The sequence below is a fragment of the Parasteatoda tepidariorum genome, chromosome 7, assembly GCF_982258835.1.
Source record: "Parasteatoda tepidariorum strain Cologne lab strain chromosome 7, Ptep-v5.0, whole genome shotgun sequence".
Lineage (NCBI taxonomy): Eukaryota > Metazoa > Arthropoda > Arachnida > Araneae > Theridiidae > Parasteatoda > Parasteatoda tepidariorum.
In genome coordinates, this window is record NC_141761.1 from 99926861 (window position 1) to 99952178 (window position 25318).

General features: G+C 29.3%; 1 protein-coding gene across 1 annotated transcript in view; it reads left to right on the forward strand.

The window, feature by feature from the left end:
* Positions 1-25318, forward strand: part of LOC107445460 (uncharacterized) — a 204187-nt gene that overhangs the window by 172658 nt on the left and 6211 nt on the right. Inside the window, exons 5-11 of the mRNA XM_021144441.4 lie at positions 2935-2988; positions 8222-8275; positions 10487-10543; positions 12687-12842; positions 15050-15178; positions 17121-17408; positions 20085-20147. Coding sequence (XP_021000100.1) covers positions 2935-2988; positions 8222-8275; positions 10487-10543; positions 12687-12842; positions 15050-15178; positions 17121-17408; positions 20085-20147 — 801 coding nt within the window. The remainder of the gene's footprint in view (positions 1-2934; positions 2989-8221; positions 8276-10486; positions 10544-12686; positions 12843-15049; positions 15179-17120; positions 17409-20084; positions 20148-25318) is intronic.

A 25318-nucleotide genomic window follows, 5' to 3' on the forward strand; every position in this document is an offset into this window, starting at 1 on the left:
TAATATACCGTAATGATTTTAACAAATATTAACTTCATTTAATCACAATTCGGTGATAAGGCAAAGAATAATACCCCTTAATAAAGTGTTTTAGAGTATTACCACTCATTCAATAGTCTTTTAAACTTATAACAATCCATCATATACTTAAAATCATATTGGGTAATGAAGCAAAATTATTTTAAGTATCTTATAATTAAGGTACGTTAGACTTTTTTTAATCTTTTACTAAGCTGCTTTAAATCGCCATTGGGAACTGAGGCGAAAGATAAGATATCGTAACAATTGTTGAGAAATATTACCCCTCTTTTAATAGCCCAAGAAACTTTAAAATGCTATTGGTTAATGAGGCAACTATATAATGTACAGTTCAGTTGTTTAGTAATATTATCCCTACTCCAATCGTCTGTTGAGCTTTTTTTATTTACCGTAAGGTGATAAGGCAAAGTATAAAATAATTCTTAAAAAGTATTACCCCTCATTTATAGGCCATTAAACTTTTAATCGTCATTGGGTGATAAGACAAAACTATAATATAATTTATATAGGTTAGGGAAATTAACCTTTTTTAATAGACCTTTAAATTTCGTCTAATCCCCACTCAGCGATGTGATAATACCATAGTATACCTTAATTGTTAAGAAATATTCTTCTTCTTTTAATAGCTCGATTATTATGGAATGCGTACATTTAAAACAAAATAATATAGTAATATAGCGATAAAAAGCATTCTGCTTATCAATAGAAGCAGAAATTTTTAAATGCTTATTTAATTAATCATACTAAAGGAAAAGTTAAAACTTATAAAATTATGTCATACATATGCAAGGTCTTTTATACTCTGAAACTTTCCAGTAATGAAATTACAAAATAATCTAACTGCAATTCCAACATTTGAATATAGATAGATCAATGCAGTAATTTTTATTTAAATGTGTTAAAACTGTAATGTTGAAATTGAAGTGATAAAAATTGTATGTTAAAATTTAAATCTGGGTAAATAAATTAATATTTAATTAGTAATTATTAAATTATATCTTACATAAAGATAATTAATTAATGTCTAATTGAAAAAGATATGAATAATTAAAAGTTATTAATAATAATTTAATGAGGAAAATTCCATTAAACAAAATCCATGATTCACTTGCAACCAATAATTGAAAACAAATGATTGCAAAAAAAGGTAAATTAGTAAATTTTAGTATAAATCGTAGATTGTTTAATTTTTCAAAAACTTTGTCTCTTAGAACAATCATTTCACAATACTTTTACATAATACGAGTATTTAAATGAAATTCAAAATTTCCATTTAATCTTTTAATCATCCAAGCAATTTATCATCTCACGAGTTTTCCTTGAACTTTTAAAAACTAATTTTCCGACACACTATTCATTACACAATTTAGTTCTGTCCTTAAAAGATGAATAATGGAATAAATTATAAAAATTAATTGTAGAAAAGAACAAAGTTATTAAAAGAGCAGTTAAACGTAATTCGGAAAAATCAATTATTGAAAGATGTTAGTGGTGCTCAGAAATTAATTCTCCCTCAATCTATATTTAGGTTCTTCACTATATTTGAAGTATTGTCTAATGGTCATTATTGTAAAGTGGTTTGATAAATTCAAATTAAGCAATAATAATGTATTACTTGAAAACAATTTAAATAGTTTTGGTGAGAAATATACAGGTGAATGAGCAAAATGTATGTTTTACTCTGTGATTTATTTGTTAGGATTTACATGCAATTGTTCGTGCGTAAAGTTTTGTCTAACATTTAAATTGCTTAAATATTCAGTTAAAGCGATGAAAAGAAAATTGATTGTATTAGGAAGAATTGTTTGTATTGAAAAGCGAAATTACGCTTTATCGTTAGCGTTTCTGAATTCTGCAAATCTTCTACTGAACTTTTTTTAAAACAATTTTTAGCAATTTACATTATTTATTTAACATGCCATTTCCAGAAGATAATAAAAAAGTATGTATAAGATTTGGTTATTATATTTAGCTGAAGATAATGGAGCAGGCCTTTATATTCGTAAGATCTACAATAGTAAAAACGATTTGCTTTTAGGATATGATTTGACTCAGAATCATTATCAAGGTTGAAGTAAATTTGAACGTTATTATAGTAAAGCTATAATGGTACAAAATAATTCAAAATTTTTAAAAATGCAAAAATTTGCAATAAAAAAGCCAGTAAATATGGGTGAAAGAACGTAAGCATATGCGTCGCAAAAATTTCTAGATCAAAACACGATATAAAGTACCGGCGCTTAGGGAGCATCATCCGTCAAATCCGTTTTTACCGTAAAATATCATACCATAATTTTTAGAGTAATATTTATTTAATGAGAGTGATTCAATGATTTTACGATAATTATTACTATAAAAATTACGGTTTATCAGATTTTTTGTTCCGTAACATGTTCCATAAAAAATTTATTTTACTGTAAAAATTTTTTAGTTTTCACAAGAAACTATGAAATAATTGGTATATCCAAAATTTTACCGTCTTTAGTTGTTTAATATTTAAAACATTTAATATATGAATGAATATAGTTTGCAAACTCTTTGAGTTTTTGATGGGATTAAGCTTCTTTAGCAATCATCAAAAAGAAGGAATAGAAATATGTTAAGAACCACTAATCTAAATGATCAGTTTAAACCATTACAGCGTGAGATTTTAAATTTTTTGTATCAAAATTTAGACTGTACATATGTTATTAGAAAACATTATTGAATATTATTTAAAGCAGCATTCATGCAGAAATATATAGGTTATAATTGAATTAATTTTTATTTAGAATGTTTAGTTCTTGCAGTATAGAAGTGAAATTTCAAAATGCATATTGGTATTCATAATAGAAATTATATATTTCAAAATGATGCAAAGAGTAACACAATAAAGATATAACATAATTTTTACAGGTATACCAGGGTCTCCAGGTCCAAGAGGTCCACCTGGTCCACCGGGACCTACAGGTAAGATTTCAGCTGCAAAATTTCTGAAATTCTATATTGGAAAGTAATTTCTGTAATTAAATAAAGAGTGAGTAAAAGAACAACAGTTTAACAACACAAATGTATTCACTCTGCAGTTTTCAGTATCTCTCTGAGTGTTTTTTACTTTTTCCTACCTACTGGTTGTTCTTACCTACTGGTTTTTCTTTCCTACAGGTTTTGCTTTCTAAATCATCTTTCTTTATTTTTAATTATTATAAATTTTCCTAATTTTTTTTCTTAACTCTTTTTTTTCTTTTCTTCCCCTCGCTTTTTCGTCGAAATAACGAGGTGAGCTTTCGCTTCCTTTTTTCTCGTGTCTGTGATATTTCCGGGCTAGAGCGTTCAAAAGTAGTGCACCAAAAAGGTTTAAATATATCCATCTCTTGTGTCCAGAATTTTTATATGCCTTATTTTGCGCACTAATGGCTGCACCAGACTGCTTATAATTTAACTAGAGACAGTTTATTTGAAATTAGGTTTTACTACTATCTAATTGTATGTATTTCGCCTTCTTAGCTCAACTACTTATGCTCTTTGTGAATACACGTTGTTGATGTTCCGTGATAAAATATTATTTAAATGAGTTCATTATAGAGTCAGAGAAACATGGTTATCGGGAGTACATATGGAGTTTGAATTATCAAACTAAGAAAAAAAAATTCAAAAAAGTAAAAAAAGAATACATATATTGTATATACATTTTATTTTATATAATTTTCTTGAATAAAAAAATAGGCGCTTCTATGACTGTTTTCTAGAAAATAATTAAAGGAATGTAATAAGATAAACTAAAAGGAATAAGAACATAAAATATATGTATACAAAAAAGGGAGAAATTCTAGATTGCGTGCAAAAAAAAACTAAATAAAATAGCATCTGAAAACACGAAACTCTTTGTCTTTCTTCAAGAGAGACACGTGCTTCTTACAGCTGCCACGCCTTTTCATTATTATCTTGAGTGGAACGAAGTATGGTTATGTCATATCTAGGACAACCTGTCGGAGGCCCTCCTCTACAACCTCTAAGGTTTTAGTAACCGTAAACTTTGTCGAACGTTGCATAACATTTATTTAAGGTTGAGATATTTTTGGAGCATGTATTATAAAGACGTCAAAAGTTCACGAAAAACTGAATTCTTCGTATTTTTTTCCTTATATATTTATGAATTTAGCAAATATGATCTACATGAAAGAATCGTGGTCATCTACTTTGTTATGCAAATGGAACTGAAAAAAGCTATCAAAATCTTTATAACAAGATTATTTAGTTCAATATTATATATATATATATATACATAGTTAGAATTTTCTTTTCGTTTGCTTAATTTTTTGGATTTTATGAAAAGAAAGCGCTTCAGAAGTATCATATTTGTTAACCTAACAATATTTGTTGTAAATTGTAATTTAAAAAGTGTTTTATTTAGTACCTAAATAAATTTTAAGTTTTTTAAAAAAAAGAGAAAGAAAGAGAAAACATGGAAAATAATTTAATGAGGAGAAATCAAAAATGTAAAAAAAAAATATGGAATTTTATTTTTGTTTCTTATTTTCATTTTTATAATTTTTCTACTTTTTTCATTAATCTTTATTATGTTATTTTCCATTTTTTCTCAATATTTTTATAATTTTGCCTTCCTTCCTCATAACATTTAATTTGAAGTATGAAGCTCAACTAAATATTTTAATTATAAACGTATGAATGCGCGAAATTAATTCATTAATTTCCCGAGATAATATTACAGGTATAAGTTTTCGAGTATATTTATTAAGAAAACTTTATGTAGTTCTTATATAGTTTATTTTGCACAGTTTCACAAGGGTACAGTTTTTCTAGATAAAATATTTTGATAAATGAGTTCAGAAAATGTAATTGAGTGGTAAATATTTTATAGAGTACTTATGAAGCTTTAGTATGATTTTTTTGAAGAATACAAAAAGAAAAGGATCAAAGACTGAAAGCTGCAATTTTCTCACTAGGAAATCCATCATCGTTTAAAATGGATTTTTTGCATGCAAGTAACGATTTTTAATGTTTCAAAAATCTTTTCTATTTACGCATTTTTTTTCTTTTTATCTCATTTAAGAAAGAAACATTACATTTAAATATAATAATAAATCTTATCCGAATAGTCCTTTTTTCTATAAAGAGAAGTGTAATTATTCTGCAAGTAGGTTAATATGATTTTTTTCATTTTAATGCTTCATATTTTATTTATGGATATTTTCTTCACCATTGATTAGATTTCTAAAAATTAATGTTTTAAAATATTTAATGGGGCTCTTAGTATATAAATCATTTTTGAATAAGCAGTATAAATAACGATCGGGTATTACACTAAAAAACATTTTTAAAACTGCTACACACAAAATTTTCATTTCTTGTTATTTTACACAATTTTGTTATAAATTCCAAATATAAAAAGTATTATAGTTTCACTAAACTGAAATAAAATAGCAATAAAATAAGAAAAAATCAGGTTATGGGCTGTCGTGTCACGAATTAGAGACTTTTTTTACATCTTCTCAAGCTGAGTGAATAATTCAATGTTGTTGTTGAATGTTTTTTGATTTTCTTTATTTTTTGTACCGTCATGTGGGGCTACTTTGTGCAGGATTTCGCAGTTTATGAACTTTGACATGTAAAAAAACTATGTTAATTCAAACTTTAGTAAAATTTATCGATATTATATTCATAACTGGACTCAGACGAGTGAATTTGATCAATATCGGCATTATTTGTATGTAATATTTTCAAATAATAAGTCAAAACATACCTTGCACAAAGTAGCCTCCTTGCACATACCTTGCACTCATCCTTGTTTGGTGTACAGAGTACATCACAAGAAGATAAGCGAATTTTTCCATGACGTAAGAGTGATGGCTCGAACTTGTCAACCAGTGCAAGGGATTTGGGGCAAATACTGCACTGAAAATAAAGTTTTGCTAAAATGACGATACTGTATGGTAAAGACCCTTAATATAGTCCTGGTTATAAAACCAAAATATACAGTATTTAAACCATTCGCACGGTAATGGCATCCCTTCATAAAATTCGGAAATTTCGTTTTTAAAAATTATGCTTTTTTTTTGTCACATATTTAGTAAGAATACAAAAACTGAAACGAAAATTTACCGAAAAACAGTTTTATGTATACTTTAAAATATCATATATGATACAATTAAAAAAATCTAACACATTACCAAATTTTAGCACACATTATAATAATATATTTCATTTACCAAGCAATTTGATAAAAATTACTGTGCTTTTTGCTGTTTCCATAAGAGTCAGAAACACGGTAAGTTTTACCATATTTTAAAAATTTTGATCAACTTTTTTTCACTGTGTGCTACTATTATTTTGTAAAGGTAAGGATTGAACTTTTGCGACCCTTAGTGTATGAATTGTACATTATGTGCATTTTACGATATCAATAAACTATTTAATCACGATATTTCGCAATGCATATCAAAAATAATTTTTATAAATTTGTATTAATTAGCATAATTGTGAGCTAAAATAATTTATATTCTTTTAAACTTATGAAATTTTAAATGATAATAGCGAATGTTTGAGTAAACCAGTCAAATAGCTTCTGTATAATTAAATATCTAAAAAGATGAATGTTTGAAAATTTCCTTTCACCGTCAGGAAAACTATTTGGCATGTTCCTTTGAAATCTCATATTTTGTCTTTAAATCCATAATTTTTTGTCTTTGAAATTACTTGTAAATAATCTAGATACCTAATAATTCAAAAAATTTTTGATTACTAAAATGTTTTGTTGATTTACTGCTGGGAACATATTCTTGTTTGCGTAATCATAATAATTTTTTTCTGGTAACATCTTTTAAAACCTGTTGATTTTTTTCTCCACTTTTTAAAAGAAACCAAGACTTCTTCTTTTAGGCCTTTGGATTAAAGTATCATTTACTTAAAATGAAGAGAAAAAAAAATTGTCTTGAAAGATTAAAAGAGTCAAACAAAATAAAAATTTTACGGTATGAAAGCCTTCATAGAAAAAAAAATTTAAATTGTGTTCTGATAATTAATTCCGGAAGGTATTTGTAGTTATTAAGTGGTGCTCAGATTTAAGATTTCTTTTGCCTAAGTTTTTATTGCAGCTCCTGCCATTAATTTTGCTCCTTTTTCTGTTTACGTTACTTTCCCGTTTCAGATTTAACAGAATCTAGAAAGAAAAAGAATTTTTTAAAGCACGCGCACACAAAAGTTTTTTTTCTTTTTAATCAATAATGAAATATCCATATTTTGTATATTTTATCAAACGCAGAGTGTCCTAAAAATTAGAGAAAAATTTTAATATCCATTAAAGAAAAATGGAGTGGGACTATTATTTGCTTTCCATTTAGGAAATTAAGTATTTCTCTCAAACGTCTGAAATTAGTTACGAATTCCGTCATCAGATGGCGGTATTGAATAAAAAAGCAATAAATAATCTTTCTGGAATCTTTCTTTTTCCTGGAGAGTCAGTCCCGACTATTCCAGGAAAAATATTTGCTACGATGTCTGCTTTGTTAGACTTTGCCATTATACTATGTATAATTACTTTGAAAACATCTGTTTCAAAGTTTTTGATCAATAACAGCGCCATATGTTAACAAATTTTGTAACTAATTTTAAAACTTAAAGAGACTAATATATATATATTAGCTCTTCCTGCCGTTCTGTAATTAGGTTTACAAATATCTTATCATTTTGAGAACAAAAATGCACATGTTTGTGCTGTTTAAATTTAGTCCCCCACTTGTACACTAAAATAAATTTAAGGAAGAATCTGTCCAATTGTTTTTCTGATTATATAAAAGATATTTTTTTTAAATGACTCTATCACTCTCTCTTTCAAGATTGGCGTACTACTGAAACTTTTCTTTTTGTAAAAGAATCGAAAAATTCTCGCTGCAGGAACACTTCTTTTTAACCCACTCGATAAAAAGTATCATTTAGTTGAAACGTAGAAGAAATAAAACTACGAATGGAATCGGCCAACTATCTTGAAAGATTAAACGAGCCAAACTAAATCAAAATTTCTCGACGACTGTTAAAATTCCAAATGTACCCGGGTAAAGTGTTCTGAGAGGCATTTGCAGATAATAAGTGACTTCAAGAGATTCAAGATTTCTTTACCCTACCATTTTTCTGCATTTCTGCCCTTTCTGTCACCATTTTCACTTTCGTTTTTTTCCCTTTCCAGGTTTACCAGGTCCCAGAGGGAAAAAAGGAGTTCCAGGAAAAGCAGGAACGCCGGGTATGAATGAGTTTTCCTGAATTCTTTCTTTTTGCCTTTTTCTTATTATTGCTCCTTATTTTTTCGTCTCCGCATTTTGTTAAGAAGGTTTATTGAATTGTGGAATGAATTTTTCCGGATAAATGCCTGCTTTTAAGAAAGAATGTTGTTGCCACAATCTTTTATTATCAGATATTATTTTTCTTGTTATAAAATATGAATTTGATATTAAATGGGGGAAAGTATTTATTGGTTCAAAGAAAGCATATTTTTTACATAAAATGCTTACTTTAATTTGATTATTTACTCAATATATTTCCTTGTTGACAATTGGATTTATTTAAAACAATGTTTAATGTCAGTTATTTGTGTATGTTATAAGTGTTTTTTTTAAAAATTTATTTAATTTTTGTTGAGCTATAACGAGTCTTAATGTTATAATGTTGTTTCAAATTTGGTGTTAATTTGAGCCTTATTGCCGTTCTTTTTAAGCTTAACAACACTATAATTTGACTCACCTTGACCAACTTTAAAATGTATTATTCATGATATATTTCAGGTAAAAGGATCGATTAATTCCCTTATTGTAGAATATTATATCAAACTAACCAAACTGATGTTCATGACCTAGCAGAAAAATAAGTTGAGCCCTCATTGGGCCAAATATTCATAAATCTTGGCTCAAAAGGCCGTTATTACTCCGATATTGGTTTATTATAGAATTTTTCGATTCACCAAATAATTTACAGTCATTTTACAACCAATATCGGTTCTGTATAGAATTGTGAAATTCACCAGATATTTTATATCAATTATTTAGCAAATACAGGTTCCATATTGGACATTGTAGGCTCTATATTTGCCAATATAGTACGTCTTTCACCAATATTAAAGAAATTTAAACACCCCAATACTGGTCCCTCAATGCATGACCCATATTGAGCCAATTTTAAACCCAACTGGGGCCAAGGTAAAATTGTTACTAGGGAGGAGAAGGCTTTTCATTGATCTTGTGTCGAGAATAAAGCTTTGAGACCAGTTAACGTCGTTCATTACAATCTTATTCAAAGTGAATATTTCAAAACTTTTTAAATCATCTATCAAATGTAAATGTTTTTATAGCAAATATATCGAAAAGTAATCATGTTTGTACATTTTGCTTCTCAATGGAGAATAAAGAAATAAAACGCGTAGTAAAACACTATAGGAAAAAAATAATAAACTGTTTAATTTAATATGTCATTGCAATTTTTTTAGTGTTACAAAAAACTTACGATATACGCTCTATTTGTCAGCTTTAAGGAAAAATTACTGTAAACTGGATTCTTTACAATGCCATTTAAATTTTGCTGTAAATTATAAGCACGCTTTACATATACCGGTCCCTCTGTTAGTTATACTCCAACAGAGGGTCCTCTTTCTCCGATGTTGCATAACAACCGCTTTAACCCTTCGACGTAGATGGGAACCCAATGTCTTTTTTAAACATTTTTTTTTACTCTTACAAGCAAATATATATTTTGGTATTTTTAATTGTAAAACAATACAGTCTAATAGTTACTGAAATAAAATCTGTTAGATTATGAGAATTATATTTGTACAAAAATTAAAAATCAGCAATTGTTTTTGAAAATGGAAGAAATTTTAATGGTGGATAAGTGTTTCTCTTTGATCTAAATAACTGCAAATAAGTACAAATTTGAAAACTTATTGTTTGGAAATCTTACCCTTAAACTTTTGCCTACGGCGTCTGATAGCACCTGATATTCTGGAAAATCAGTTGTACCTGCCATAAGCAAAAGGTTAAAGCAAAAAAAAAAAAGAAGAAAAAAACCCCAGATAAATCATTCTGCAACCACAAATAATTAAAATGCTACTATAATGTAATTAGATTTTTTTTTTACTTAAATCAATACAAAATTAAGAAAGAATTATTAAAAATATGTTTATTAAAAATTCTGAGTCAAAGGATTAAATGTCTTTTCCATTCTATTATGAGTTATTTTTCTACCAGTATGATTCAAAAGTAAGCGTACTCATTTCTAACACTAGTGAGTTCGCTCCGAATCTCAGAAACTACTTGATTTGTATATTGCTTTAGTATCGCTATGAATACTTTACTCTAGTAGAGAAAAATTACGATTTTTTGACACTGTATGAAATTAAACTTTACGATTATAAGGAATATTTTAAACAAAAATAAATATTATTTGAAAACATTTTTTTAAACAGGTGTTCCTGGAATTAAGGCTTGGACTGTAAATGGGACAGAAACAAGAACTCTTTTAAGTAAGTTTTGATTGCTTAATATTTAGCCTGTTAACTGCTTATTTTGAAAGCAGTCGTTAATTCAAAAATATATTATTAAAACATTTTATTATGTTAGTTTTAAAACACATTACGTTTTGAGAATCCTTGCAACCAACAAAAATAAATAAATAAATTTAAAAAAAAACATAGTTAAAGTGCCAAACACTAGCTATGGAGACAAAGCTATAATTTTAAACTACATGCAATCTTGCTCTATAGATTAATCTGGGCTTTAGAGCCGACAAATAACTTAATATTACTTAATAATTTCTTAATAAAATTAAAATTAGACTCAGTGGCGTCAGAGTCTATTTTTTTGTCGAAATATATAGGATTTAAACTGTTACGTATTACAAGGAGTCGCATACATGTTGTGACAAACATTTAGAGGAGTTAAGGCATACCACCAGGTTTAAAATTGCATAGAAACCCATGCTTGGAAAAGTCATCATACGCCGCAAGGGGTGCTTTCCTATCATGAACTGTTTCTTCATGTGCTTCCGAACAGGTCCGAATAGGGAAATGCCCCTACCAACGTACGACAGCATTCCCGGGCTTGAGTTCTTAAGCACTTTTAATCCTAATGATATACCTTAACTCGATCCCCTAGATGTATTTCGCAACGTTTATGCGCCTCCCTGTCATATATATAACGTTTTTAAACTTGTACATTTTTACAAAAATAGACTTAATATGTCATTTTTAAAAATTCTGCAGCTTTAGAAGCAAAAGTAATTTCAAATTTGAAATCCGCTCACCCGAATCAGACAAAATAAAGTATTTGTATAAATGCAACAAAAAATTTGTTCTCCGAAGAAAAATCTCCATCCCTTTAAAGAAATGATGCTTTGTTGCGGGAAACTTGTTTTGATGGATCATTTGGCAAATGTATTTTGATGATTTATCTTTCCAAATTGAATCTTTGAATAATATTAATAATAATTTAAATAAAATAAAATAAAAAAACTTTTTGCCTTAATACACCAAAGCAAATGAGAGAGAAAAAAATATTCTTTTTCAGGTGAAAGAATAAAACAAATATTCCTTTTTGGCTTCCATTAAGTGCAGAAAAATATCAATGGCTTCCAGAGAACGTGTTTCATTATTTGTTTCGCGTCGTTTGGTGGCAGACTCTTTTGAGATCGGTCGTTGGATCACAGATAGCCATCTTTGGAGTCACATTTCCGATGCCGGATGTCCGGATCGAAATTTAATTTCCGGCTTCATACTAAATTCTCTCGATGAGATTTCTTTGTCAGGTAATAAAAGCCACAGTAAGGCATTGTAGAAGAACCCAAACATTCCGTACGTTGTTTTCTGTGGCTAAATATCTTTCCAAATCAAAAAATTCCATGTTTTTTTATGAATGCCATATAAAAGTACCTCTTTTGTCCTAGAGATATAAATATGTAGGTAAAAGTACCTAGATTTAATTTTATTATTTTTTTTAATAAGAATACCACGAAGCCGGAATGGACTAAGGGATATGTCATTTGTCACCCAAAGAAGCAACCCAGGTTCGGATCCCAATGATGGCTGATTAATTTGTATATTGCTCTCGCTCGCATCAACTACAGTACTGACTTAAAGTATCCTAATTGGTAAATGGATCATGCGTTAGGGGTTTCTTTTTCCTATGGTTGACTGTGGTAGAGCTTAATGGTTTTCTCCTCTATTTAATACGGATATGGGTTAGATTCACTCAATAAGTCCCCCACAAGGATGAGTTTTGAGGAGTACTCTTGTCTTCTTGTTTGGGTTCAAAAATACGAATTGAAACATGGATAGGATAAAGTATGCCAAAAATGTGTTGCCTTATTCTTACGGAATGAGACTAAGATAGTTCTTGGATGGAGCGTGTATTCATTTAGTTACTGCCTTTAGTTATTATCGGTATGTAGATACGTTGGTAAAGTTTGTATAGGTATTCTATTATGAAGCTTTGAATAATTTCTTTTTCTACCTACTTTTTCTTTTTTTTTGCAGTAAATTTTTATGCATACTGTAGTACGTTATTGGTATTTCAGCATGCATAAAAATTTATTGCAAAATATATGTGGCTAACTTTCTAAACTGTTTATTTTTGCCTCAATAAAGTATTGAAATTTTTTTTTCTCTTTAGTACCTCCTGCAATAGTAGATGTAGATCCACCTTCTTCCATAATGGTGGATGAAGGACATAGGGTACAGCTAAAATGCACAGCTACCGGTTTCCCTGAACCACAATATACCTGGAGAAGTGATGAAAATAAACCCATACATTTTAGATCTTGGAAACGTAGGTATAATTCAAATCCATGCTTGTTAAAATTGTGATTGTTAAAATTTTCTATTCAAGTAGTCTTGTGATTGTTAAAATTTTTTATTCAACTAATTTTTTTTTCTTTTCTAGAGTCAGACTACACAATTTTTTTCTTCCAACTTTTAACATTGTTAGCGGTGAACAATTTAAGTTACTGTCGGACAATCCCGAGTTGAGCCCTCGATCTAATGGAACGAAATCCCACCGAGAGCTCATCTCGTAATTGCAAGAAAGTCTGCTTATCTTAATCTTTAATCTGAATAATCTCATTAAGAGCAACTGAAAATTTCATTGATATTTGAAAAGAGTTATAAAACTTAAAAAGAAATAACATTCAACATTTAAAAATAAATTTTAAAACTTGCTTATTTAAAATACATGCTAAATGGAACTTTTTTAAAAGAACAAAATCCCTTATTTAACTTAGATATTAGTTATATAGTTTATTTTAAAAGAGATGCAACGATGCAAATTTTTGATTTAGTAATGTACCGTACTAAATACAGTTTGCAATTGGACTTTTAAATTATAAAACTTCCCCTCGTCTAAGATGTCATATTCACATTTCACATGAAAATTAACCTCATTTCATTAAAATGTATCTATTTTGTAACATTTGTGCCTGGTACTCATAATTAAATAGCTATGTGGAAGTCCTGTAATCCCAGTGATGCTTTAGTTGTGCACTAGTATAATTAGATATTTGCAACTAATAACGCGGTTGTTCACGGCGTATAAATGATTAAGGCTTGGGCTTATTATGAAGTTGAATCTTTCTTTGGATCAGATTAAAATGGATACCTGCAAACGACGTCATGCGTTTGTGTCGAAGCTGATTGGCTGACCCTCGCGAGACGTCGTTTAGAAGTATCTAAATCTGAAAAATGAATCCTTCTTGTATTAGAAGCTATATCTTTCGAAAAAGCTTTATTTTTTCGAAAAAGTATTGTTTTTATATTCATAATGGAATTATAGAGTTATAAAATTATCTAAGAGGAGCTGGAATGTAATCAATCTTCCCAATTTAAATGAGCTTCGTGGATAAGATAATATTTCTGACACTTATAGTACTTGAATGGTTACTTTCCGTAGAAAATTATTCGTTTGTCTATATTAAGAATGTTTTTGTAACTTAACTAAGAAGATCCTTTATGTCGGAAAGTCATTAAGTAGATAATTTTGATTACTTTTCGGCGTAAACAGGGGTTTTAGATGAGTTCTTATTTCTTCCGTTAAGTACTTGAAGGGTTGTATTTTGTATAAATTCTGTTCAGTTGTACAAATTACGTACTTTCGTAAACTTTTTTCTTAAAACTTATCCAAGACCATTTATGTTGAAAAAATATCAAGTAGATAATTTTTTTTCTCTTAAAAGGCTCTTGTGTAATTGTCTCATTTTATATTTCTGTCCTTTAGTGTCAGAATGGTAATTATCTTAAAATTTCGTTTTAAGATTTATCTCAGAAATTAGTTTATGCTGGAAATAGAGCAAATAGATAATTTTGATTGCTTTTCTGCGTAAACTATTCTGCGTTTGTTCTTGGATGAGGTCCTATTTCTTCCATTTAATACTTGAATGGTTATTTTCTGCTACCTGTTAACTTTTCGACATTGCGCTTTTCTTTTAAATATTTTTTTTCTTAAAAGAGACTATATAAGAAACTATCATGACGGAAAGTAATCAAATAGATTGTTTTGGCTACTTTCTGGTGCAAATGGGAGATATGGGTAAACTCATATTTCTTAATAGTACCGGATTGGTTGTTTTCTGTATGAACCTGTTCATTTACCCATATTAATTTTCTTAAATGTCTTAAAACTTACTCGAGATGCTCGTTCATGTAGAAAAGAATTTAAATAGGCAATTTTGGTTACTTTCCTGCTCAAACGAAAATTTTAGTGCAGACTCGAATTTTTTTCTGAAAGATCATTAGTATTGCTTGCTGCAAAAACTCGTTTTTGTAAATTTTAAACTCAATTTAGAATTTAATAGAAATTAAAATTAATTTTAGTGTTAATGGGCTATAGATTAATATTTGCATAGTTTAAAACGATCTTAGCAAACTCTTCGTGTTGAGACACGAAATAAACAATTCAGCGACTTAAAATGTGATTTTGACTACAAATGCATCAATGAACAATTCTTTATTGCATCTTCACCCGTATGATTTTGTTTTCTCTAGAGTCTTCTGTGAACTCTGATGTTCTCGAAATTTCTCGTGTTAGCCGAGATCACATGGGTATTTATATGTGTATTGCTTCAAACGGAATTCCACCTCCAGCTATCCATAAAACTAAGTTGGAAGTAGCATGTAAGTAACGTTTACTTTTACCTTTCCCTTAAGGGGAAGCGATAAACTTTAATATGTCATTCTTTATAGGATTCGAAACACAGACTTAAAATTTCTGATTTTTTTTTTATCTTAGAGAAGAAAACGCTAATGACTATCTTTCATGTTTTAACCTTACATTTGAACTAGAATGATACATTGTATTTTTATTTTAATAATATTTTTATTTCGAATTCAAGATGATTATTACCTTTATCAAAATACTTGACTACTCAGCAAGTATACCATTCGATAAAATGTAATAAAATTTTATATAAATATGTTATAAGATATGCCTTCAAAAATAGTTATTGCAATAATTATCCAGATGTCACGATTGCGATAACATCATTTTGAAATTTTGAAATGGCAACACCTTTTTTTAAATTCAAGTAAATGATCAACTTGAATCAATGGAAAGTTATTCACTTTTTTTAAAAAAAAAATACACGAAAACTAGCATTTAAAAACAAATTCTAACAACTTAATATCGTTTATATACTATATATATAGGTAATAAATTATAAATAAATAAGTATTTACCTCACATAAGCGAGCGCCACTTCCAGGCTGCCAGCTGTATCTTCTGCAATTTATTATGAATTTCTTCTTTCAAACTTGATGAAAATCGGAACATTCGAAAGTTTTTTTTTCTTTCTTTTTTTGAAGTGTTTTTCCAATTTGCCGCCACACAACCACCTATATCAATAATTTTAAGTATCCATATAGCATTCAAATTCTCACCCTGATGCTAGCATAACGTAACTTGCAAACTTGTCTGCTCCATAATAGCGGATAGTTCAGCTCGCATAGTATAGGAGCCTTAGCTTAAATCAATGCATTTGAATCAACAAGATGAAGTTATAAACGTCTCTTATTGTACTGCCATCTGCGATATTAGAGAGAACGTCAGGAATTGATACTTTTTTTTTTATTTATAAAAACTTGATCCTCGTAGTTAATAACTTAAGATAGAGTTAAGCGATGTTTTTTGTATGAAAAAAAGCAGCGAGTGTTATTTTTATTAGGATCAAATAATAGCGTTAGGCAAATGAGTTATTGTGGACAATAATGCAGCTGAAAGGCTAGTGTTAGCAAAGAAGAGAAAAAAATTTCTTGGCATGCTCTGAAAACTTTATTCCTGGTGCACGAGGGTCTGTGTCTATACATTATAATGCTTCATTACAGGCAGATTCCTTAGTTGAGTTCTTAAGTACAATTCCTTATAATGGACGGTGCTTTCTACACTAGGGGGCACTGCAGGCTCTTTACCTCTCATATTTGCATGATACTATATCCTGTACATTTTGAGGCCATTTGGCTCAACTTGTCCTAAATGATAATTTGGAAAATATACTCTGTCTCCTTACTCTAATTAAATACTGATCCTAAAGAACTCACTTCTTGCAAGAAGGACAGATAGTAATAAACAAGTCAAAAGAAGCCAAATCAGGAGAGCTAAAAAAATCGACTTCCTTTTAAATGCAATATATTTATATTTATAAATAAAAAAAATATATACCACAATATATATTATAAACAATATATTTATAAAAAGTTTTTCATTTCAAATTCACCAGAATTACTTAACATTAACATCATATGAAATGTAGCAGATTTGAACTCAGAAATTACCTTATATATTACCTTTATATAAAAAAAATATTATCCGGTTTAAATGTCACCTCGCACAATAATCAGCAGTTGTAAGCTTTCTAACCGAAAGTTATAAAGGTAAAGAGATCGAGACTTGTTTTTGTTTTCATTTGTATTGAAAGCACGATCCATTCAAAATAAAATGCTTCATTGGTTGTTAAGATATAACAAACTAAAATAGCATTTCTCATTTGTTAATTTTATACTATTATATGACTTCATGTCAGTATAGTTTTTATCTAAACAAGTATTTCATATTTATTTCCAGTTCCTCCATTGATAAAAATCAGGAACCAAATGGTTGGAACGGTAAACGGTAGCTATGCTCTATTGGAATGTTTCGTAGAGGCTTATCCAACAGCTGTGAATTTTTGGCAACATGGCGATAATCGCCAACTTGAGAATAATTGGAAATATCACATTGATCAAATAGACGAGGGATATAGGACTCATATGATTTTAAATATCACACGAGTGGAACCTTTAGACTATGGACTGTACAAATGTATTTCTAAAAACGATCGAGGAAAAACTCTTGGCGTCTTCACAGTTTTTGGTAAGTATTCAAGGAAATATTTAATACTGAAATTGCATTGTTAAGAGAATATTGAAATTGCACTGCATTTAAACAGATTGTTTGTCGAACAGCTTGTTAAATGCTTATTTTCCGACTGATTCCTGATTTTTTTACAAAATTGCTCAAATGTTAAACGCCTTGTCAATTTGCTGTACTTGATATTTTTTTACGTTTATTTAAATAAACTGACTGAGCTACCATTTTATATTACATATATTTTATAATTATAATTTAAAAAAATAGTTTGAAATATTTATTTAGTTTCTGGTGCCACCAGCAAGCATTTTCATATAAAACAAAAAAAAATTCAACTCGGCAAAAACTATTTGTAACTTACCATTCAGTAAGTGGTAATTCAATATTTTTCTATTAAAAAAATTTTCATACTAAGGTAATATCACGGAACTCTTTTATAATTATAAAACACCAGTTTTACTTTAACACCTATAATTTCTAATACGATTATTAATATTCATTTACATTCACATTTAATCTCCAGCTACCATTTTAAAATATATCTCTATAATCAAAATACCGTTAAGTAAGAGATGCATAATTTATTTACATGTCAATACACTTATAATTTGTATTCATTTATATTTATGACGGCTAAAGATTTGCTAATGCTGCTTGTTCATTAAGAATTCCATTATATAATTCTTATATTCAATAAGATTACACCAACAACAATGATAAATGGTCTTCGATCATAATCTTTTCATGTTTCAAAGAGAATCAAATTGTTGGTTGGATTCAAATCCTTTAACGATGTATTATGACAGAAGTTGGAAGTGGTGAATAGGTTTAAAATTAGAAAATACTAATATATGTTTAAAGTTAACTAAAAGTTATTATCAAACGTTTTAAAATTTTGTACACTCACGTACCATTCAAACAGTGGAAAACAAGTTTTTGTATTAAATATAATTTTTTAGTTTATATGAACTTGAATCGCAACTTAATTTTTAATTCAATTCAGAAGTCAAGGGAACTTCTGGATCAAGTATTGGGAGAAATTGACTTTCCTGGAGGACTTTTTGAAAGAACAGCCCGCATTTGCGTTGCACGGAGATGAAAACCACTAACGTTAAACCTACCAGCATGGGGACTCTAACCTATGATCCGTCTACCACTGAGGATATTTTACATCAGCAGTGCGATCGGTGCGAGTCGGGTGCGGAATTCGTATCAATCAGCTATCATTGAGATTCGAACCCGGTTCACCTCATTAGGAGGCGAACGCTCTATCTCCTGAGCCACCAAGGCTCGAAACAAATATTTGGTGTGAAAGGGATTCAATTTTTTGTCAGTGAAAGATAAGATGTTCACATTGGATCTTTCATAATATGGAGAAACAAATGCTGTCGCTTCGTTAACAAAAATCAGTTACTGATTTTAACAATATGCAGAAAGAAATAATCGCCTAATCTTAGAAAATAAGCAAAATATGTACTATAGATAATAAAACGATTTTCGTTCAATCTTCTTTTGGATATGTCTTCGCATTGAAACTATTAAAATATCTTCCATTTCAATTTTCTATTGCTAATTAAAATTACAAAAAATGCGAGTAAGCAATTTAATTTTTCTTATCTAAGGTAAGTTATGGCAGCCCTGAGCGTTTCATTTATACTATTTTTTTCTCTTTTGCAGCAGGTTAAAATTTGATAATTGGTTGATGTATTCTTCCTCCAGAGAGCGACCGACAGTAAAATAATAATTGTGCAAAAAACTTTGGATACTAGCAATAATGAATAGTACCCATGTAGGGAACCTTTGGGTTTCTCATACCTATTATGGGCAGTATTTAAATTTAAGCAAACAAAAATTTAAATCAATGTCAAACTTTAATCAGGATCTTAACTAGATTGATTTACAAAAATTGTTTTCTTTTTTTTGTTTTCTTTTAAGACCACAAGATTCTTTAAGTACCCAAACACGGCAAATATTACACAGCATCGTGTCTAACATTCTTGTCTAAATTCTGTTGTTCTAAATTCTTATCGTGTCTAACACACCGCACCCAATATCAAAACTCTATAAGTTGTATTAAACATTGCAGAACGTTGCGTTGCAACGGTTCTCAATATTTTCTCTGAAGAGTTAAAGTTTGGTTGTAGGTTTCAAATTGGCAGCTAATTCCGACATGACAGTTGATTTTTTGCTGTTTCCATATAAGTACACTTTTCAGTTCCAGTAACAATTCCAATCTTGGAAAAGATGACCATTTTCACTTTAGGAAAAACATGCGATCATGGAAAAAAAAACTAAAAATTCGTGGCGAAGCTGTTTGTAAGGTAGACAACTAGGCTTAATTCTCTTTATAGCGGTTAATGATCAAGGAAGAATTTCTTTAAACGAAAAAGACACGTTTATGTATAAAGTTTAAAAGAACAATATCCTTCACATGCAGTTTCACTTCATCACTTTGTTACAAAATTTTGCATTGACGAAACAGAAGACTTTTATCACTCTTTCACTCCTCATTTTCATTGATTTATGCTGCCATCTACATTTAAAGTAATGAGTTAATTGATTTTTATTGCAATGCGTATATTAGGTATTAGCCCACTTTTGAGTCATTTATCTCACTTTATATTTAATAATTAAAAAGCTTAGTGATTGTGAATTCAATCTTGATATTTTGTTTTGCAGAAATTGATCCAAATGCTCCAACCAAAAAACCACCAACCGAAAAGTATGAAATATATGGACAACGTAAGTATCATTACATCCAGTTTTTACATAATATTATCATTTTACTAAAATTTCAAAACTCGCATTAATTTAATTTTGACTGAATATAATAAATATTATTCCGTGTTTAGAAAGGGAGAAACGTTTCTTACAGACTCAAATAATTTCTTACAGAAAACAAAATCAAATTGCAAAATTGTTCATTATTTTTCAGACTCAGCTCTTGTGTATCCATAGAAACAAAATAAATATTTTCTTTCAGCAGTCTAGACTAACTGTCAATAAATGCTCCAGACTTTATAATAGACAATATTGCACACATCAACAACTATCTGCTGTTTTTTTATACATGGTTTTCATTTAATTATGTTTATATTTTATTTATTTAGTGGAGATTTATAGAAGAATGTCATATTTGAAACTAAATTGTTTAAATTTGACTTATTTGGTTTATTTATTGTACAAAAACTTGTACATAGAAAACAATGTTTTTTGGTATTTAATTTCGCATGCCTGTTTTTTAAATCACAATCATTCTCTTTTTAAATAATTTATAAAAATTATTTTATCTTATGAATGAGTGGATTAGAATTTTGTCTGATAGTTTTTCTTAAGGATTTTTTTTATTCACTCTCGCAGGGGACTTCAAGAGTTAAAAAGGATACAAAAATGTGAAGTGATAAAAAAAATGGAGTTCTAATTAAATATTAACTTTAAAAAAGAACTTTTTGATCAGAATGATTTGATATTTTTCATGAGTATACTTGAAGCATTAGGAACTGTTTTACCAGAGGAGAAAAAGAGTTTAAAAGTTGACCGATAGATGATCGATTGATGACGCAACAGAAAATGAGAGCTTTGAAACATATGTTAATAAAAAGCCGTGATATCTGCCATATCGGTGATTGCATTGGAAATATTCTAGACATTAATTGTGGTCTAGAATTTCTTAAATTTTTCAAGACATTAACGGAGGATGGGCTTCGCTCGAAAAGAACCACAAAACAGATAACAGTCTTTTTAGCACCTCATGACTAGTACCGCACCTTCTATTGGCCAATTTTGAGCCTTTATTACCTTTGCTTCATGCATACAAAAAGGAAATATAAGGTCTTTCTGATCAGTGATTATTTTTCACAACCTTTTCAGAGTTCAATTTTAATAATTATAATTCCTTTACCCAAGTCACATCGAACATTTTCCATTATGCGTTCATGGTTTTTGATGTGCCAACAAATTTCCATCATTCCCTGATTGAAAATGCTACTTTAATACTGTGATGGTTAACCATCAAGTGAAGTTTGATTCTCATGGACCAACAATTCATGATGATCCGTGATGGTTCATAATGGTTCCAATTTCTGATGGTTTAATGGGAATTCTTGTTGGCTCTCAGGAATATAGAATTTGATTTTCTTTAATGTTGGACCATCAAAAATCAGTCCGAATTTTTACATTGCAGTGATGGGGGTTCATGATCGTTACAACAATTTATTTCTAAGAAACTAAGATGGAAATTTCTGATTTTTCAGAATTGGATGGTTCTTTTAATTAGACAGATATCCAAAATCTTGAAAAACATGTGTTGTAAATGGAAGGAGTCTTCATTGGCAAATATTACTAAAATCAGGGCAGAGCCAGAAACCCATCAAAACTTAAAAACCACTGTCTCAAAAGATAAAATTTTATTACATCTTAGTAACTTTATATCTGAGTTACGGTTCTGAAAGTCGATGAGCGTACAGAAACCCATCAAAACTTAAAAACCACTATTTCAAAAGATAACATTTTATTACATCTTAGTAACTTTATATCTGAGTTACGGTTCTGAAAGTCGATGAGCGTACAAAAACCCATCAAAACTTAAAAACCACTATCTCAAAAGATAACATTTTATTACATCTTAGTAACTTTACATCTGAGTTACGGTTCTGAAAGTCGATGAGCGTACAGAAACCCATCAAAACTTAAAAATCAATATCTCAAAAGATAACATTTTATTACATCTTAGTAACTTTATATCTGAGTTACGGTTCTGAAAGTCGATGAGCGTACAGAAACCCATCAAAACTTAAAAGCCACTATCTCAAAAGATAACATTTATTACATCTTTGTAACTTTATATATGAGTTACGGTTCTGAAAGGAGATGAGCGTACAGCGTCACTTTCCCGGCACATAAAAGGTGATATCATAGCTCTTTACAATACAAATTAAATGCATAGATATAAAAATAAAAAGAATACGCATTAGCTACCATGGGATTTTAATAAAATGTTTGTTTCAAAGTTAACAAAATTTTATGCATGTAACTCAGAATGCCGTCTATAATCTAATTAAATAATTAAGAGATTTTGCAAGAATAAATCAATGTTTAATGGCATATTCCCATCATCCCGTAAGTAAATATGATTGCTACGTATTTATAATATTATAATGCCTAAAATATGGCCTTTGCGAACAATAATAAATTAAATTCAATTTCTTTGGTAGGAAAAGATAATTATAATTTCGGTCCTTTCTTTTGCAAATGCTGTTACTTTTACAGTTTTTAAAAGTGCGATTCTATATATTGGACGTTAGCAATTAAAATGGAAAATTAAGTTTGATAAATTATTTTGCTTCAAAGGTGTTTCGGTAACTATTACTTGAAGACTGATTAAATCAAAACAAAGGGTTATTGAAAATTAATATTTTTCAGTTATAATTTAATTTTTCACCTTGATTTTTCTAGACGATAATGAACAATTCAAAAATCTCTTAGCAAGTACCATATCTAAGTGAGTACTTAATTTGTGAGTGTACGCTTCACTCTACGGATCTACTTTCAACTCAGTATATTGCGCAAAGGACGCAATACGCAGAAACATTAACGTCGGCGTTTTCCGTTAATCTATCTTTAACGAGAAATCATAACACTTGTCGAAATATCGATTAACTAATAAGTCTCTCAGTCAACTGATGGTTAAGACACGGTTCCCAGTAGAACACCGAAGTCAAGCATCACTGGTTGCGGTCAGTGTGCGGTTAGTTGACCACTTGGATCAATCTACAAAGGGATTAAGGGTGTGCGGTATTGGTGCTCGTTAAACTGTTCCATTGTAAAGCACTCGACTTCGCGAGTAGGTCATCGAGCTACCGAAGCGGGGGTGCCATCCCCTCTGAAAAAATCAAAATTGTGATGGCATGTCTTCGGATCATCCTCAGGGATTTTCCCCAGTCCATCGTCAATAGCCCATTGTGCAGCTCTAGTAAATAAAGTAGTAAATAAACTACAACAACAGTTAACTTATAAATGATAACTGTGTAATAATGGTAACTGCACATCCAGAGCGCTGTCATCAACATCTGAGAGTTTTGTTCTCCCCCACAAGTGCTCGCAGCTACATGTTCAAATTCTGCTCTTACGCAAGGAGCGGAATACACAGAGACATTGACGTCAGCGCTCGCTGTAAAAACTTGCCGCAATTCGCAAGTTAGCATTACGTTTAAGGCAAAACAAACACATAATGCAAAATCTCTTTATCACATTCTTCACCTTAAGTTACGTTTCTTTAACCTTGTATTGTAGTCGATATTGAATGTCTCCTTTACTTTGTATTGTAGTCGGTAGTGTAAGTCACCTAAACCCTGTAATGTAGTCAGTAGTGAATGTCTCATTCTATTTTTTATTGTAGTCGGTAGTGAATGTATCATTCTCTTTTATATTGAAGTCGGTAGTGTAGGTCTCCAGAACCTTGTATTGTAGTCGGTAGTGTAGATCTCCAGAACCTTGTATTGTAGTCGGTAGAGAATGACTCCTTTACCTTATATTGCAACTAGTAGTGAATGTCTCATTCTCCTTTGCTTTGTAGTCAGTAGTATATGTCATCTTACACATTTCCTTCTGCTTAATACAATGTGCTCCCGACGCATTTCCTTATACTTAGTAATACTGAAAATTTAAATTAATTCACCAAATTAATATTTATTTAAAATTCATGCACCAATTATAGAATTCTTGCCCTCACTATGCATTTATAATATATTTAAAAAAAAATTTTTTCCCATAAAACTGATTCTATTTTCTGATAATATCGCTTCTGTAATTAATGATCTGAAAAAGAGCATTTACATTCTTAAAAATTATTCTTCGAAACTGCTGGAGGGAATATGTTTATGAAATAAACAACAGAGAAACTATACTTACAGCAACGAGAAAAATAACCAAAACATCTTAATTTTTTGTTTTTGTTTTATCAAATCATTAACTTTATTGAAATCTGTTATTGCTTGTAATGTTCTAAGAACGATTTTCTTTTTATACCTATGGCCTTGAGCAATTAATTGAAACAAGTGCAATCATATCGTTATTTATTAAGTCTTGAAATAAGTTTAAAATATGTAATTTTAATTTTTTCTTTTTAAACTAAAATAAAATCCTCAGGGGAAATTCGCTAAGAGTTGTAGTTAAATTATCATGTTTTGTTTTCATTATGTTTGTATTTTTCACATGTGCTTTATTTTTATTTAAGTTTTGTTTATTTGAAATTGAGACTCTTTAAATTTAATAAAATGGCTTCAGTTTTGTTGGTAAAGAAGGCATAAAAAAGAAATGTTAAAAAGGAAAAGGAAAGTTTGTAAATTATTTAAAAATTGCAAAGAATAAAAGATAGCTGGAACATAAGAGCTGCATTAAATATAAATATAATAATTCTTGTTAAATTTTTAACTTAACCTGTGTTACAATCACTTTGCAAATAAACATCTGAAATCATTCTATAGAAAAGTATTTCTATATTTACTTTGTATTAGTAGTAGTTTTAAATAGATTAAGATAAAGTGTTCCCGGGTTTAAATAATGGTTGAATACTTAGTAGAGTTTTAATTGGATATGAATTATAAACTATTTATATAAATTTTCAGTTTAAAGTTTGTTTAAGGGTTATTTCATAAATAGTAAAATGCAATTTGTAATTGGGAGACAGTTTAAAGTTTGTATGTTTAATTAGTTTCGTATGTTTAATTAGTTTCGTATGTTTAATTGCGTCATATATTTAATTGGAATTATAACTGTAGCATATTAATTGAAAATATGAAAGTAATTTATAAGATTCGAAACATTGATTGAATTGATTTTTCTTCTTCATTTATGGAACTATGAAACTAAACACTGTATTTATGCATTCTTGATCCATTTTAATCATATTTAAA